The sequence below is a fragment of the Phoenix dactylifera genome, chromosome 11 (assembly GCF_009389715.1).
Source record: "Phoenix dactylifera cultivar Barhee BC4 chromosome 11, palm_55x_up_171113_PBpolish2nd_filt_p, whole genome shotgun sequence".
NCBI classification, from domain to species: Eukaryota; Viridiplantae; Streptophyta; class Magnoliopsida; order Arecales; family Arecaceae; genus Phoenix; species Phoenix dactylifera.
Genome location: NC_052402.1, coordinates 28311889 through 28324916, shown reverse-complemented (window position 1 = coordinate 28324916; position 13028 = coordinate 28311889). Strand labels below are relative to the sequence as shown.

Genomic DNA, 13028 nt, shown 5'->3' with positions numbered 1-13028 from the left:
TATGGCTTTCCATGACTGAGCCTAATTGACATGTTATATAAACTACTGTCATTAACTAAAGCCTTTTCTTTTCAATTATTGACGTATAAAGAGGATTGGAGGAATTGGGAGTCATTAGGTGCGAAATGGGATGAGGGGAGACAAATTGGGGTTTTTGACTTTTGATTTTAGTAAAGATATTGATCTTACCCATCCATTGATGCAATTGGATAGCTAGAAAAAATAAAATAAAATAAAATAGAGAACATATTACCTCTAAGTATAATATATAGAGATGAATTGGGCTTCGGTCAACTGAATTAGAAGTTGGATTCAGTCAGGTGAAACCAGAAGATGTGGGTTCAACACTAATGATCCAAACCCTTGAATGCGATCTACTATATCCAAACTGTCTATAAAATCAAAAATCATGTATTTTGGAGACTCGTAGGCTATGCCGTAGTGGTCACAAATGAGCATTATATCATGTTATTTAAAACTGTTCATTTATAACGACTTAATTCATAGGCTAGGGATCTCCAAGATACATGATCTTTGGTGTGGAGGCAGTTTATGGATAGTAAACCGTCATTATTCCAAATTATTGATGTCAGGCCGTGTCTTCCGATTTCATCTATTTGGAACCGACTTCTAAACTGGTCAATCCGATCCTAGTCTCCCTCAATAATAAAAATATTAATAGCAGCAACAACAACAACAATGTCATAGTTGTAAAAAGGTGCCTTTAAGGCAATAGGGCCTCTGTATTGCATGAGGTTCTGCGCACCAAAAAGATGCTCACTTGAAGAAAGCAAGGAGCTAGCATAGTAAAAGTTCAATAAATTAGAAATAACTACTATATGCATCTGAAAATATTGCAAGTATTTTAACGTTAGTTATTCAAGTTTCAACATTAAAAATCATAATTGCCTTGAACATTTGATGTCATGTTTCATGTCTTTCCCATATCATATTTTTAAACAAAAGTCAATAAAAATAAACCATTGGACATCTTTTAGTAGCTTCAAAATTAAAACATGATAGCAAGATATCACTTCCCAAAACATTTCTGATGTTTCTAAAATAACCCTTTTTTATGAGAACTCCTATTAGACCAAAATAACCCTTTACATAAAACTAACAAATTTTTAAAAGAATGTGCAAAAAGGGGATGGAAAGAAACTGCTGGACATTGGAGAGGTGCTTGCCCAAATACCTCTTGTTTGTCCCAGGCTAGGCTAGACATTGCCTTGGTAAACTTGTCTCACCTGGGATTGTTGAGGCGCTCAAGGGCTTCCTTGCCTTGGTTGAGTGCCTAGATCAGTGCCAAAAGCTTCTTTGACGATGCTGGTAAGTATTCAGGCTTCTTGTTGAGCTTAAGTCAGGCCATGAGCTGCCAGACCTGGTTTAAAAATCCTTAGGGTCTTAGTTCTTTGGCTTGACCTGCCCAAAATATGTAAAAATGTTGGTTGAAAAGCCTTGGCCAAATTGGCTTGATGAGCCTCAAGCTAGCCTTGCCTCATCTCTATCTTTGCATTGGAGGGTCACTCAAATAGGGACAAAAGTGAGCTTTTGTTGCATACTGACATATGATATGAAGACACTTTTACTTTGAAGAACTTGTCTGCTTATTTATGCATCATATTTTTGATTTGTTAATGTCTAGGTGATGGGTGTCCTATCATGCATGCTATGTTTATCAGTAGCAACATTCTTGTTGAAAATTTTAGCCCAAAAAGAGAAAGTTCGTTTTCAAAATGATTTACAATGCAAGAGCTGTATAAATGAGTTCATTATATTACCTAAATTCTTAAATATGTAATGCTGATAAACACAGATAATGTATATTTTATTAGTGTGAAAATACCAGATTGACTGTGGCTATATTGCATCTATTCCTTAAATGGTTGTGTATATTTTGTTCGAGTGCTTGACAATGTTAGGATTGTATTGTCTGTTGAATTTGAAAGAGTCTCTAAATGTCACAAGCTGCAATAATTGAAACTGTCATTCTGCACTTAATATTTTTCTTTTCTTGCTCATAAGAAGAAATGCATGGTATAACATTGGATTGGAAAATAGCATGCATTTCTGAAATTTATGGGGCTCCTTGTTATCTGATAATACATCCACATGGACATCATACGAACATATGTTTCTTACACCAAATACTACATATGCAGTAAGGCCAAGGAGAGGAAGAGGAAGCAGCCATTCTCAAACCTTCCTGATGGTTCTGGCTGGGGTGATCACATTCAGTTGCTTCAAATATATGAGAGCTGGGATCAAGCTGACTATGATCTGAATTGGTGTATGGATAATGACTTGCAGGTATCACTATAGCTTATTGTTTCACAGAGTTCAAACTCACAGTTTAAACAAATAACTCTTTTTAATTTCCATACTAATTTTTAGTTGATTTCCTACCAAAATCATATTGCAATTTAAAATAAGAAATGGAAAACAATGAAAATCATGATTTGAAGGTATTAGGATCAGTAAGTCATGATGATGCTGTATTTATCAGTTTTGCTGCCTTTTGACCATCAGTATCTGATAGCAGAGCTGATGCTGGATAGTCTGTCTCAGGTGGCCTGGTTGTGAAATTAGGTGTTTCAGTTTACTGTTGAAGCTTGTAGTTCATCTAAATACCTATTTCGCAAACAAAATTATCAGGACTAATTGCACATGATATTGATCCATAGTTATTCATGGATTCTCTTTAGGTTTTAAATTTTATATGGACAATATATCTCAAAACTTGAAACAATCACTATGCTCTTCTCTCGTCCTTTTCTTCACACTGCCACAATTTGAACTACATATTTCTTGCACAACTACAACTGCATTGTAATCCTTCCCTACCAATGACCACCTATGTTTCGTATAGCTGTGTTGATTAACACTACTTCTAGCAGCTCCTTTTTATTCTTTTAGCCAAGGAGAAGGATTCAATTTTTGTCATGTTAACTTTCCAAGTATCATATATATGCCTCCCCCTTTTTTTTTGGTACAATGGCTGCTCATCCTACTCTAATGTAGGTATAGCCAGCAGAATCAAGAGTGACAATCTGGTACAACGGTGAATGAGGGACCTCCTAATATGTCCTGGTACTGTTTGGGGCCCTGTCCGTCTTCCGATATACATGCACTGCCTGAAAGGCGCTGCAATCTCTCATCATCCGACAAATGTTGTAAAGTAGAGGACTCCCATTCTCTCCGCCCCTCCTTTCGTATTCAATCGATCATTGTGGCCGTCCCTCTCGAGGATGATGCGCCTCGCCCTCAACCTCCGTCTCGCATGGGAGATGCCTTCCCATGCTACCCTGAGCTCCTTCCTTATAGTTGTCAATCTATCGATGCTTCGCTCGCCCGCAACAATCATTTGTGAGTCATGACCCTTGATCACAAAACCCACATCTACTCTGTTTCCATCACTGGTAGCACTACAATTGAAGTTCACTTTAGGATGGTAGGGGGGTGGGGGCTCCCAAGAAACAAGGACGAGCCTGGGTACTATATCAGCAGAGCGGAGGTTCCAGATATCTCTGGCCATGCCAGATGAAGTCGCCGCAGTGGCCCTGGTAATCTCAGCAACTTGAAGGAAGGCTCTCTCCACAACGCTTCTCAATGGCTCCCGCCTGTCTTTGAAGACTTGAATGTTCCTGTCCAACTATATGTGATATGCCAAGTAGGCACATGTGATCCCCCACTCCCCCACTCCATCCTCGGGCTCTACATGGCCTCCCTTATCTAGCGTAGGAGGTCGTCAACAGATCGGATGGCCTAAGGCCAGGAAAAGACATCCCTGCTTCAGATCTATGCAGCCCGCGAGCATTCAAGCAAAACATAACTGATGGATTTCTCCACTTTCGAACGCCAACCACAACATGGAGTGATTCTAACGCCCCTTTTCGCCAACACACTTTTGGTTGGTAGACATCCCCATGCCACTTTTCATAGAAACAGGGCCACACGGGGATAAACACGCATCCTCCAAATTCATCTACCATCTATCTGCCTAGTAGCAACCCCTCTCATCACCTCCAATAAATCCATGGCACGCACCCTGGATCTGCCTGTGGCTGCCCAGACCAAACTGTTCGACACCTCCCCTATGGGTAATGGAATGGCCAAAACCCTCTCAGCCAACTGCTCCCCGACGACCTCCCTAATCAGGGACTCATGCCACCTGCTTCGACCCGGGACGATCAGATCGCTAATTATGCTGCCCTCCAACCTCGCTGAATCAACTAGGGTCGGTACTCGACAAAGCTGCTACTCAAATACTCAGCTATCCTCCAGGACACCAATGGATCCCCATCACCAACCGCCCATTGATAGCAGCGAGCACTATTAGTGCATAGGAACAGATCTCTCTCCAAATGAAGGAGCATCGATGCCTAACCTGAAAATCCGCCGCCACTGTGTGCACTCCATACTTGGCTCTTAGTAGGGCACTCCGCAGGCTATCGGGCTCCAATAGTCTCGCTACCGGCGCCTTCCGCCTCGCCACCAAGGACCGGATCCCTAGGCCATCCTGACAAACCGGCTGGCAGACCACCTCCCATGCCATCAAGTGAATGCCTCTTCTACCCTCCTGTCTGCCTCAAATAAATTTTTTGAACTGCTGCTCCATAGACCTTAAGAGCGATACTAGCATAATGGGGTTCGCTAACAGATCGACCAAGATCGAGCTAAGAACCGACCGCACCAAAGTTACCCTGCCCATCATCGACAGTGCTTCCATCTGCCACCCCTCAAGCCTGTCTGATGCTGAGCTCAACATCAGCACAATCACCACCTCGAAGGTGTGGACCTGTAATGAAAACTCCTAAGTACCTCATAGTGCCCTTCTATTCTCCCACTCCCAATATCTTCTTGATAGATGCCTTCACCTGCGGCTTGGTCTTCGGGCTAAAGCTGTTCGCCGACTTGGCTAGGTTAACCTGCTGACCAGATGCTGCACAATACTTTTCTAAAATTCTCCGTATAGCTCTCGCGCCTGCCTTGTGGCCTGCGTTAGAAGTAAACAATCATTAGCAAATAGTAGATGTGATATCTCAGTAGACGCCGCACCCAGGCTGTACGCCTCCAGGGCTTAGGTCTCTGCAGCATGCCGAAGAGCTTTGGACAACGCGTCTGAACACGATGAAGAGCAGTGGAGAGAGTGGCACCCTTGCCGCAGCCTGATAGAAGACTCAAAAAAGTTTGTAGGCGAGCCGTTAACCAATATGGCGAAGGAAGGAGACCTAACACACTTTATTACCCAGCCAATCTAGTCCTCGTGAAATCCAAAACTCACCAGCGAGCACTGCAAAAAATTCTAGCACATCTTGTCATAGGCCCTTTCCATGTCCAGCTTGATCCCTATGAGGCTGCTCCAGCTTGGGGCTTTTTGGAGATCATGCATAAATTCCTGTGCTATGAGAATATTGTCGGAGATGCTCCGACCCCCAACGAAGGCTTCCTGCTCCGGGCTGATGAGTCTTGGCAGGATACATCTCAATCTGGTCACTAGTACCTTCGCCATGGCTTTGTACAGAGTGGTGCACAGACTAATAGGTCGGTAGTGACTCGGCTCTGTGGCATCCTATCTCTTCGAAATCGGGGTGACGAACGTCCTTTTCTAGTATGCTGGCATTGCAGTTGTGCTAAAGAACTGCTGAATAGCCTCACCCACATTCTGTCTGATCAGTGGCTAGTACCTACTGAAGAAGATAGAGGGAAAAATCTAGTCTCGGGGCCTTATACTCATCTAGGGGACCAAAACGCCTTTTGAATTTCCTCAGCCATGATCGGCCTAGTCAGCGATGCATTCTCCTCTGAGACCCTGGTCGTTGGGGGCTGCACAACCTGCGGGCTCCCACTGCTCACCCAATTCGTCTATCTAGCACAATAGAACTGCTTAAAGATCCACCTGATGGCGTCCAGGTCCTCCAGACACTGACCATTAGCTCCCCCGGCGACTGATCCTGTTCCTCTGCCACCGGATGATCGTCGACTGATGGAAGAATCTGTTGCTCCGGTCCCCCTCCCTGATCCACTGTATCCTGGACTTCTGCTTCCATAGGACCTCATACTGTCGGAGAAGAGAATCATGCAGAGATAACTGGCTTCTGAGCTCCCCCAACTCCACTTCCGTCAATCCCCCCCTCTAGTCCTAGTGTTGCAGCTCAGCTATGACCTCCTCAACTGCCACCTTCCTAAAGATATTCCCCACCTCCCGATTCCACTGCCGCAGCTGTCGCTTGGTAATCTCCAGCTTGCGGGATACCCCGTACATAGCTTCCTCCCACACTGGCACCCTCCAGGCCTCCCGAACAACCTCCCATGATCTGGGATATGATAACTAGAACTTCTCGAATCTAAATGGACAATGATAAGGAGTTGGGGCTGAGGTACTCATCAGTATCAGACAGTGGTTCGAAGCGATGTAAGGCTTCTTTTGCCTGTGTAAGGATTTCTTTCTACCCTATTTACGTTTTATTTTGGTTTCTAATGCAAATTTTTGCTGATAAGTAGTCATTAGTAGGCAAGACTGCAATCTATCAAGAAGCCCTTCTAGGATTTTCTCTTTATATTGGCTGGGCTTGAGATTTAGTTCCGTAGTCTTGAGTTGGGCGCTTCTAAAGAAGCTAGTCAGCTCCATTGTATTTAACATCCTCAAGTCTCAAAATATATAAAATGATATGTTTATCTTTTGCTTCATGCCTTTTTCACTTATCCTTTATTAATGCATTTTTTATATACATAACTGTAGACTTCATATCAAGGTTTGCTGAATCGGTACCGGTCAACACTTGGTACGGTTCGGTACCGATTTGGCTGAACCGAACCGACCGAATCAGTACGGACCGACATGTCCTTTTTTTGTAGTTCTCTCTTTTTTCAAACTATTTCTATGAATTTAAGTCTAATGTGATTTTTTTTTTGATTTTTTTTGATTTTTTTTGATGTTTCTATGAATCCGGTTTATCCTAGATGATGCATCTTATTGTTTTAAAATGATACAAATTATAAAATGAACAACATAAAATATTTTTAAATCAAGACACAATTAATTACATACTTTTAAAATCCAACATACATATTGATATCTAAAATCGGATCGAGTGGCGATGCTTCTTGTAGATATCCGGATCAATATAATTAAGAGGCACATCAACCCACCTTTCTAGCCAAGCGGCGTTGTAGTCTTGTATGTTTATCTCATTAATTATGTAATAAGTACTACTAATTTTTCATAATTTTTTATATTAATTATATATTTTTAACAATTTTTAATTTCAAAAAATATTTATATATCGTAAATTCAGAAAAATATAATTTCTACCTCCGAAATTATTTCTGAATTATGTAATACGTACTACTAATTTTTTGTAATTTTTTGTATTAATTATATATTTTTAATAATTTTTAATTTCATAAAATGTTTATATATCGTAAATTCAGAAAAATATGATTTCTACCTCAGAAATTACTTCTGAAGTAGGTAATACGTACTACTAATTTTTTGTATTAATTATTTATTTTCAATTATTTTTTAAATTTAAAAATAACTTTTAGATATTAATATTTTAAAAAATAAATTTCAGCTCAGATCTATATAAAATCCAACATTGGATGCTACACATATTTTTATAGGCCCTCGGGCATGCATAAAGGCTATTTATTTTTTAATTTTTTTCAAATGTAAGCTTAGGCTACTGCGTATGATTGCATGGACACCAAATTTTTATAAAGAGTAGCTTGCATGCCTCTAAATATGTTTCTAATTTTACAGTTTTTTGTTTTTATTTTTAAAAATTTATCTTTTTTTAATTCAAAAATATATTTTAAATTTTTAAAAATTATATATAATTCAAAAATTAAAAAATTTTATATCAGCATATACATCGTCTATAGATTTACAACATATAAAAAAATCAAGCCCAAATCAAAAAAATTGGCATATCATCTCTTATTTTGCAATTTTTGAGGTATTTTTTCACGATCCCTCCCAAAAAAGGAAGAAGATAGGAGAAAAAAAATACAACTTATTTAGCCTTTGCTCTTACTTCTGATAGCCTGAATCGATGGTTTATGGATTTTTTGAAATGAGGAAGCCTTGGTTCTGTATGGACTGACCATTGAAAAGGCTTTCTTAGGCCTTTCCCTTTACTGGCATTCTACTTTTAAAGCCAATGCAGGCGTTGTGGCAATAATGCCACACTGCTTGACTCAGTGCGAACCGACTGGTTCGCATCGATCTGGATGGTTTTGTCCAGTTTCGTCCGGTTTCGGCTGGTTTCGGCCCAAAAAGACCGGTTCTGGCCGGTGCCATTGAGGTTCCAGCCCGTAGGGGGCCGGAACCATTTTTATATAGTGAATCTATTTGGTTTGGCACCGGGTCGGTTTGGTTCTACCTGAACCGGACGGTACGGCTCGGTTTGGTATACCTTGATTCATATTCTTGTAGTTTTTAAATAGCATTATGTATTAATTTTAAATAAATGTTATTTATAAGTTCCCTTATTTTTACAGTCAAAAAAAATTGCTAGGCCATTCAATTAGTTAGAATCAGCATATATATGCATTTAACATTATATTTTTGACTTTGTGGGTTGTTTTTTCCCAATAGTAAAAGATGCTATTCAACTTTGTATGGACTCTTTTGCAGATACGAAGCATGAAGTTCTGCAAGGATGTTAGGAAGCAATTATCTCAGATAATACAGAAGATTGCCAAAGGTCAGGATTCAATCTGTTACGGCTTTCTAACTGGAAAATATTTTATGCACGTATTACCTTCACAGAAAAGAATCTCTTTTCTTCTATCATTAAATAGCCTATGACTTAACAGCTGTGCCTGTTGGCATGTTTGGATAGATTTAATCTGTAATGTATAAGTTCAAGAATCCACTTACTCTACCAGGATATGAATTATCACCTAATCAACTAGACACCTGTGTTTCCAAGATCCTAAAATATATATTGCAGATTTATATAGGTAAAGGTTACTCGTTCCAATTAACTTCATATGCTTTTTGTGCATGGAGAACTGATGCCAACAAGCTCCAATAGTGAGAATGGATTTTCAGAATATTGCATCAAGTATTAGAGGGCACAAGATGATGTTAGCAACGCTTGTAGCATGTCAACCAATAAGGGAAACTAAAAGTTAAATGCAACCATTGCAACTGCCTGTTGATTAAATCACATGGGAATGATCCCATCAGATTAACATACACCAATGTCAAATTACAAGTTCTACTTGTATACAAGACTCCCTTATGCTGAAACAGGCTTGACCAGCTTATGAGAACATTTAGCTCTTTTGGTGAATTTTTGATGGATCTAATAGCCTGCTTGTGAGATGAGGATGTTGAGGAAGTGCCTCAAATGTGATTCAAATTTTTGTTCCAACATTATATATTTGCAATACGGAGTCTTATCTTGCATGTCAAGTTTGTGAAGTTTCCAAGAAGGGCTTGGTTGCTCGTCATGTGAGCAGTTACATGTGACATGACAAGAAAGTGAAGAGTTGAAATGGCACAAATAAATCCTCCTTTGGAAGATTTGCATACATTTCCATTTCAAAATTCCATAAGCCCTCATGTACAATGTTTACATATGGATATGCCCAAGAACTTTAATGAGTATAGTTCAACTATATATGATTGAAAATCCAAAATAAAAAATAGGCTGCCCGGTGCACGATGCAACCTCCATAGTGGGCTCTAGGGAGGGTTAGACATATGTAGCCTTATCTTGGTGTGCAGGGATGCTATTTTCGTGTTTCAAACTTGTGACATTTAGGTCACAATGGGGCAATCTTACCGTTGTGCCAACCTCTAGTTTGAAAGTACTAGTTGTAATTTACCTAGAAGATAATGTTAGGATGTTTTTATTTCTTGACTTTTGGTTTTGCAAATTTTAGGGCCAGTGGATGTACAATCAAGCTTAAAATATAAAAAGGGCGAAAAAGACTACCAAAAATTGAGGAGAGCTTTATGCAGGGGCTATGGGAATCAGCTGGCTGAGCGAATGTTGCATCACAATGGCTACCATACACTTGGTTACAGGTCACAACTTGTGCAGGTATTATTTTCTCTCCAGCACATGAATTGAGCCATCATATTTATACCATGCATAGGTGAAAAATACACTAAATAGATTCAATATACATGTTTTTGTAACAAAAGATTACCTTAATTCTTAGGAAGACTTATCAATTGTTTGATGAATACTATATCAAACAGGTGCATCTCGATTTAATGCGGAAGAGATTATCTTGTTTGAGATGTCCCTTATCTCTCTCCGCATTCTATAAATATTACAAGAGGGATAGTGCAAAAGATTTGCTTTCGGATGTCCTTGTATTAGCTGTCTCTTCCCCTCTCTCCACATTACCTCATGTTATGCTTGTTATTTTGGTTTTCTTTGGCTATTTTTTAAAACAGTTCTCAAGAACTTCCTTTTATAACTCAAATATGATGATCATTTCTTCTGTTATTTCATAAACCAGTATGTATATCTTCAAATAACATGCACAAGGGAGTACCAGTGGTTACCGATCCCTTTCGACTGTCTCCACACACACACACACCCTCACATATCTAGTTCATGGATTCGCGAAAATGTACAGAAGCTCTAGTTGCCCCTCCTATTCTATATGTATATGAACATATCTGTAATTCGATTTGAGTCGTGTGGGATGGTTTATTTAAAGCTATGCTCAACCAGTAGAATTTGAGTTCAACTAATTGATTCCAAACAAAGTGACATTATATAGGCCAGATTCAAAGCTAAATCCTTTTTTTTAATTTTTATTGGATATTTAGTTAGAGGAAGAAAAATTACTTGAGGAGCAAAATAAGATGCTGCTTTGGTGATGGATGTGATAATAAACTTATCAGCACCAATTTTCTGGTTTTTCCAACTTCTATTAATATATAAAAAGGAAATATTTTCTGGGTCAGACCTTGTGGTGAGGACTAAAAGTATTTCCTCTATAGTTGAACTTGGTTATGATATCTAGACATATAAAATAGCCAGTGCCTAGCCAGTCAAGCTGGCAATTGGTCTGTTCAAAACTGGACCAAGCGTCATCCTGTTAGATGTTACTTCCACATAATCCAAGCATTTGAGACCTCCACTCCTACCTTAGTTTCATACCAGATCTTGAGTAATCTAGTTCGTGTTTGTGACCTAAGAAGGATGATGATTCGCTAAACATTTACCAGACACTGATAGAATCTTATTGAGGATCTTATCACATCTTGGCAATTTATCAGAGATAAAATTGGGAGTTAAACCTTTGAAATTTCTTTGGCAAAAAATATGTCCACTTCATGTTCATATTCACAAGATTGTTTACTTCATTCTCCAACAAATTGAGCTCATGCTGTGGTTAATCCTTTTGTAGGTTTTTGCTTTTAGCTTATGTCCTTCGAATAACATGGTTACCACTTCAAAGTCTTGGTTTTATGTATTACCACTTTACATGGACAAATTTTCAGCATCCACTTTGCACCACATGGCTACATCTATGAAGTGAGAGAAATTTTACCTGTAGGGGCTTTTACACAATCTTGCAGGTACATCCATCCTCAGTTCTAGAAGCTGATGAAGATGGGCAGTTGCCAGACTATGTCGTGTACCATGAACTCATAAATACCTCGCGCCCTTTCATGAGAAATGTATGTGCAGTTGAAATGTCATGGGTTCTGCCCATGTTAAAGAAACTAGAGAAAATGGACACCAACAGACTAAGGTAATGAAAACTGAAAATCCTAGAATAGAAATGGAGATTTGGGGACTAACTATTTACATCTAATATTCCTTGTTCTGTTATTCAGCCTGTTAACTTGTTTTCTAAGCAGAGTAAGATTGATTTATTTGCATCAATATCTTGCACCTTTTTGGAGATAAACTACCTTGACAAACCAATGCCAACATTTTTTAACATTGATAATGTTTGAATGATCCAGTGGTGGTGCTGGCGTTTCAAAGGTGTGTGAACCCATGAAGGAAAAACTAATGAACTCATCCACGAAAGAGGCAAATGATAGCAAAAAACCTGACTCTGTGGATAGTAAAATTCGGGCAGCTCGTGAGCGATATCTTGCTCGAAAAGCAAAGAAATAGCAACTGTATCCTTCTTGGCAAAAGGAAACCTTTTGTTTTTTTATAATTCTGTATTTTCTTTTATTACTTTTAAGGTGCTAAAAATAGTTGCATTCATTTTTTTTTGCGAGAAAGTGAGAATGTTTATATTGAAGTTATAGGAGAAATTCACAGTTAATAACCTTAATTTCAATGCACTAAGCAATCATACGTTTGTAAAACTGAACCAAGTTTATAATGGACAGTAATATTCTTTTCAATATTGGGAATCCCTCTTAAATGGTAACGTCTGCATTTATTTTTTATTTTTTGATGATAAAAAAAGTGAAAGATCCCCAAATGGACCTTGGCCATCTTGTGGATCAGCATCCCATACTCTATGAGGGTCGCCTGGATCTAGCATTTTGCCAACCAGTCTGCACGCTGATTGGCCTCATGGCAAATATGTGGAACCTTGCTTTAGTATCTCTATTAAATGGGGATAAATGAGCAACAATCAGTCTAGTGCCTATTTAGTGGTTCTTTGCATGATCATAGCCGCCCAATTGACATGTTTTTGAGTTTCTGAACATTCATGGAACTTAACGGTTGAAGGACTGTCTGTTGGGGGAAATATTGGATACTTCAATCTTGGGCCAGACTTGTCTCCTCGACTTCGGATGTCAATCAAGAAAAATGACCTTAGCCCCAGTCGAGCAATGGATCATTTGAAGTGAGGGACCTCAAGAAAAATGACCTTAGCCCCAGTCGAGCAATGGATCATTTGAAGTGAGGGACCTCGACTCTAATCGAAAAGTTATCAATCGAGAAGAATAATCAACATGTGTTGATAAGGACTGATAGTTCTGGCAGTCTGCAGTTGCAGTAGCACCACAATCTGCACCATATTGTGTTGTTGCCCATCTACGCGAATTGGCACCCATGCTTTGACTGTACTAC

The 13028-nt window shown here is 39.2% G+C and overlaps 1 protein-coding gene across 6 annotated transcripts in view; it reads left to right on the top strand.

Annotated features, from left to right (window-relative positions):
* The window catches only part of LOC103719076 (probable pre-mRNA-splicing factor ATP-dependent RNA helicase DEAH4), a 65838-nt gene extending 53478 nt beyond the window's left edge, over window positions 1-12360 (top strand). For 3 of the 6 annotated variants that reach the window (XM_008808148.3, XM_017845708.3, XM_008808147.3), the window contains 5 exons: window positions 2163-2310; window positions 8642-8711; window positions 9901-10061; window positions 11561-11736; window positions 11954-12360. In XM_008808148.3, coding sequence (XP_008806370.1) covers window positions 2163-2310; window positions 8642-8711; window positions 9901-10061; window positions 11561-11736; window positions 11954-12110 — 712 coding nt within the window. In that variant the 3' untranslated portion in view covers window positions 12111-12360. The remainder of the gene's footprint in view (window positions 1-2162; window positions 2311-8641; window positions 8712-9900; window positions 10062-11560; window positions 11737-11953) is intronic. The other 3 variants (XR_003387888.2, XM_026809250.2, XM_026809251.2) reach the window with 3 other exon arrangements.
* The last annotated feature ends 668 nt before the right edge of the window (window positions 12361-13028 follow it).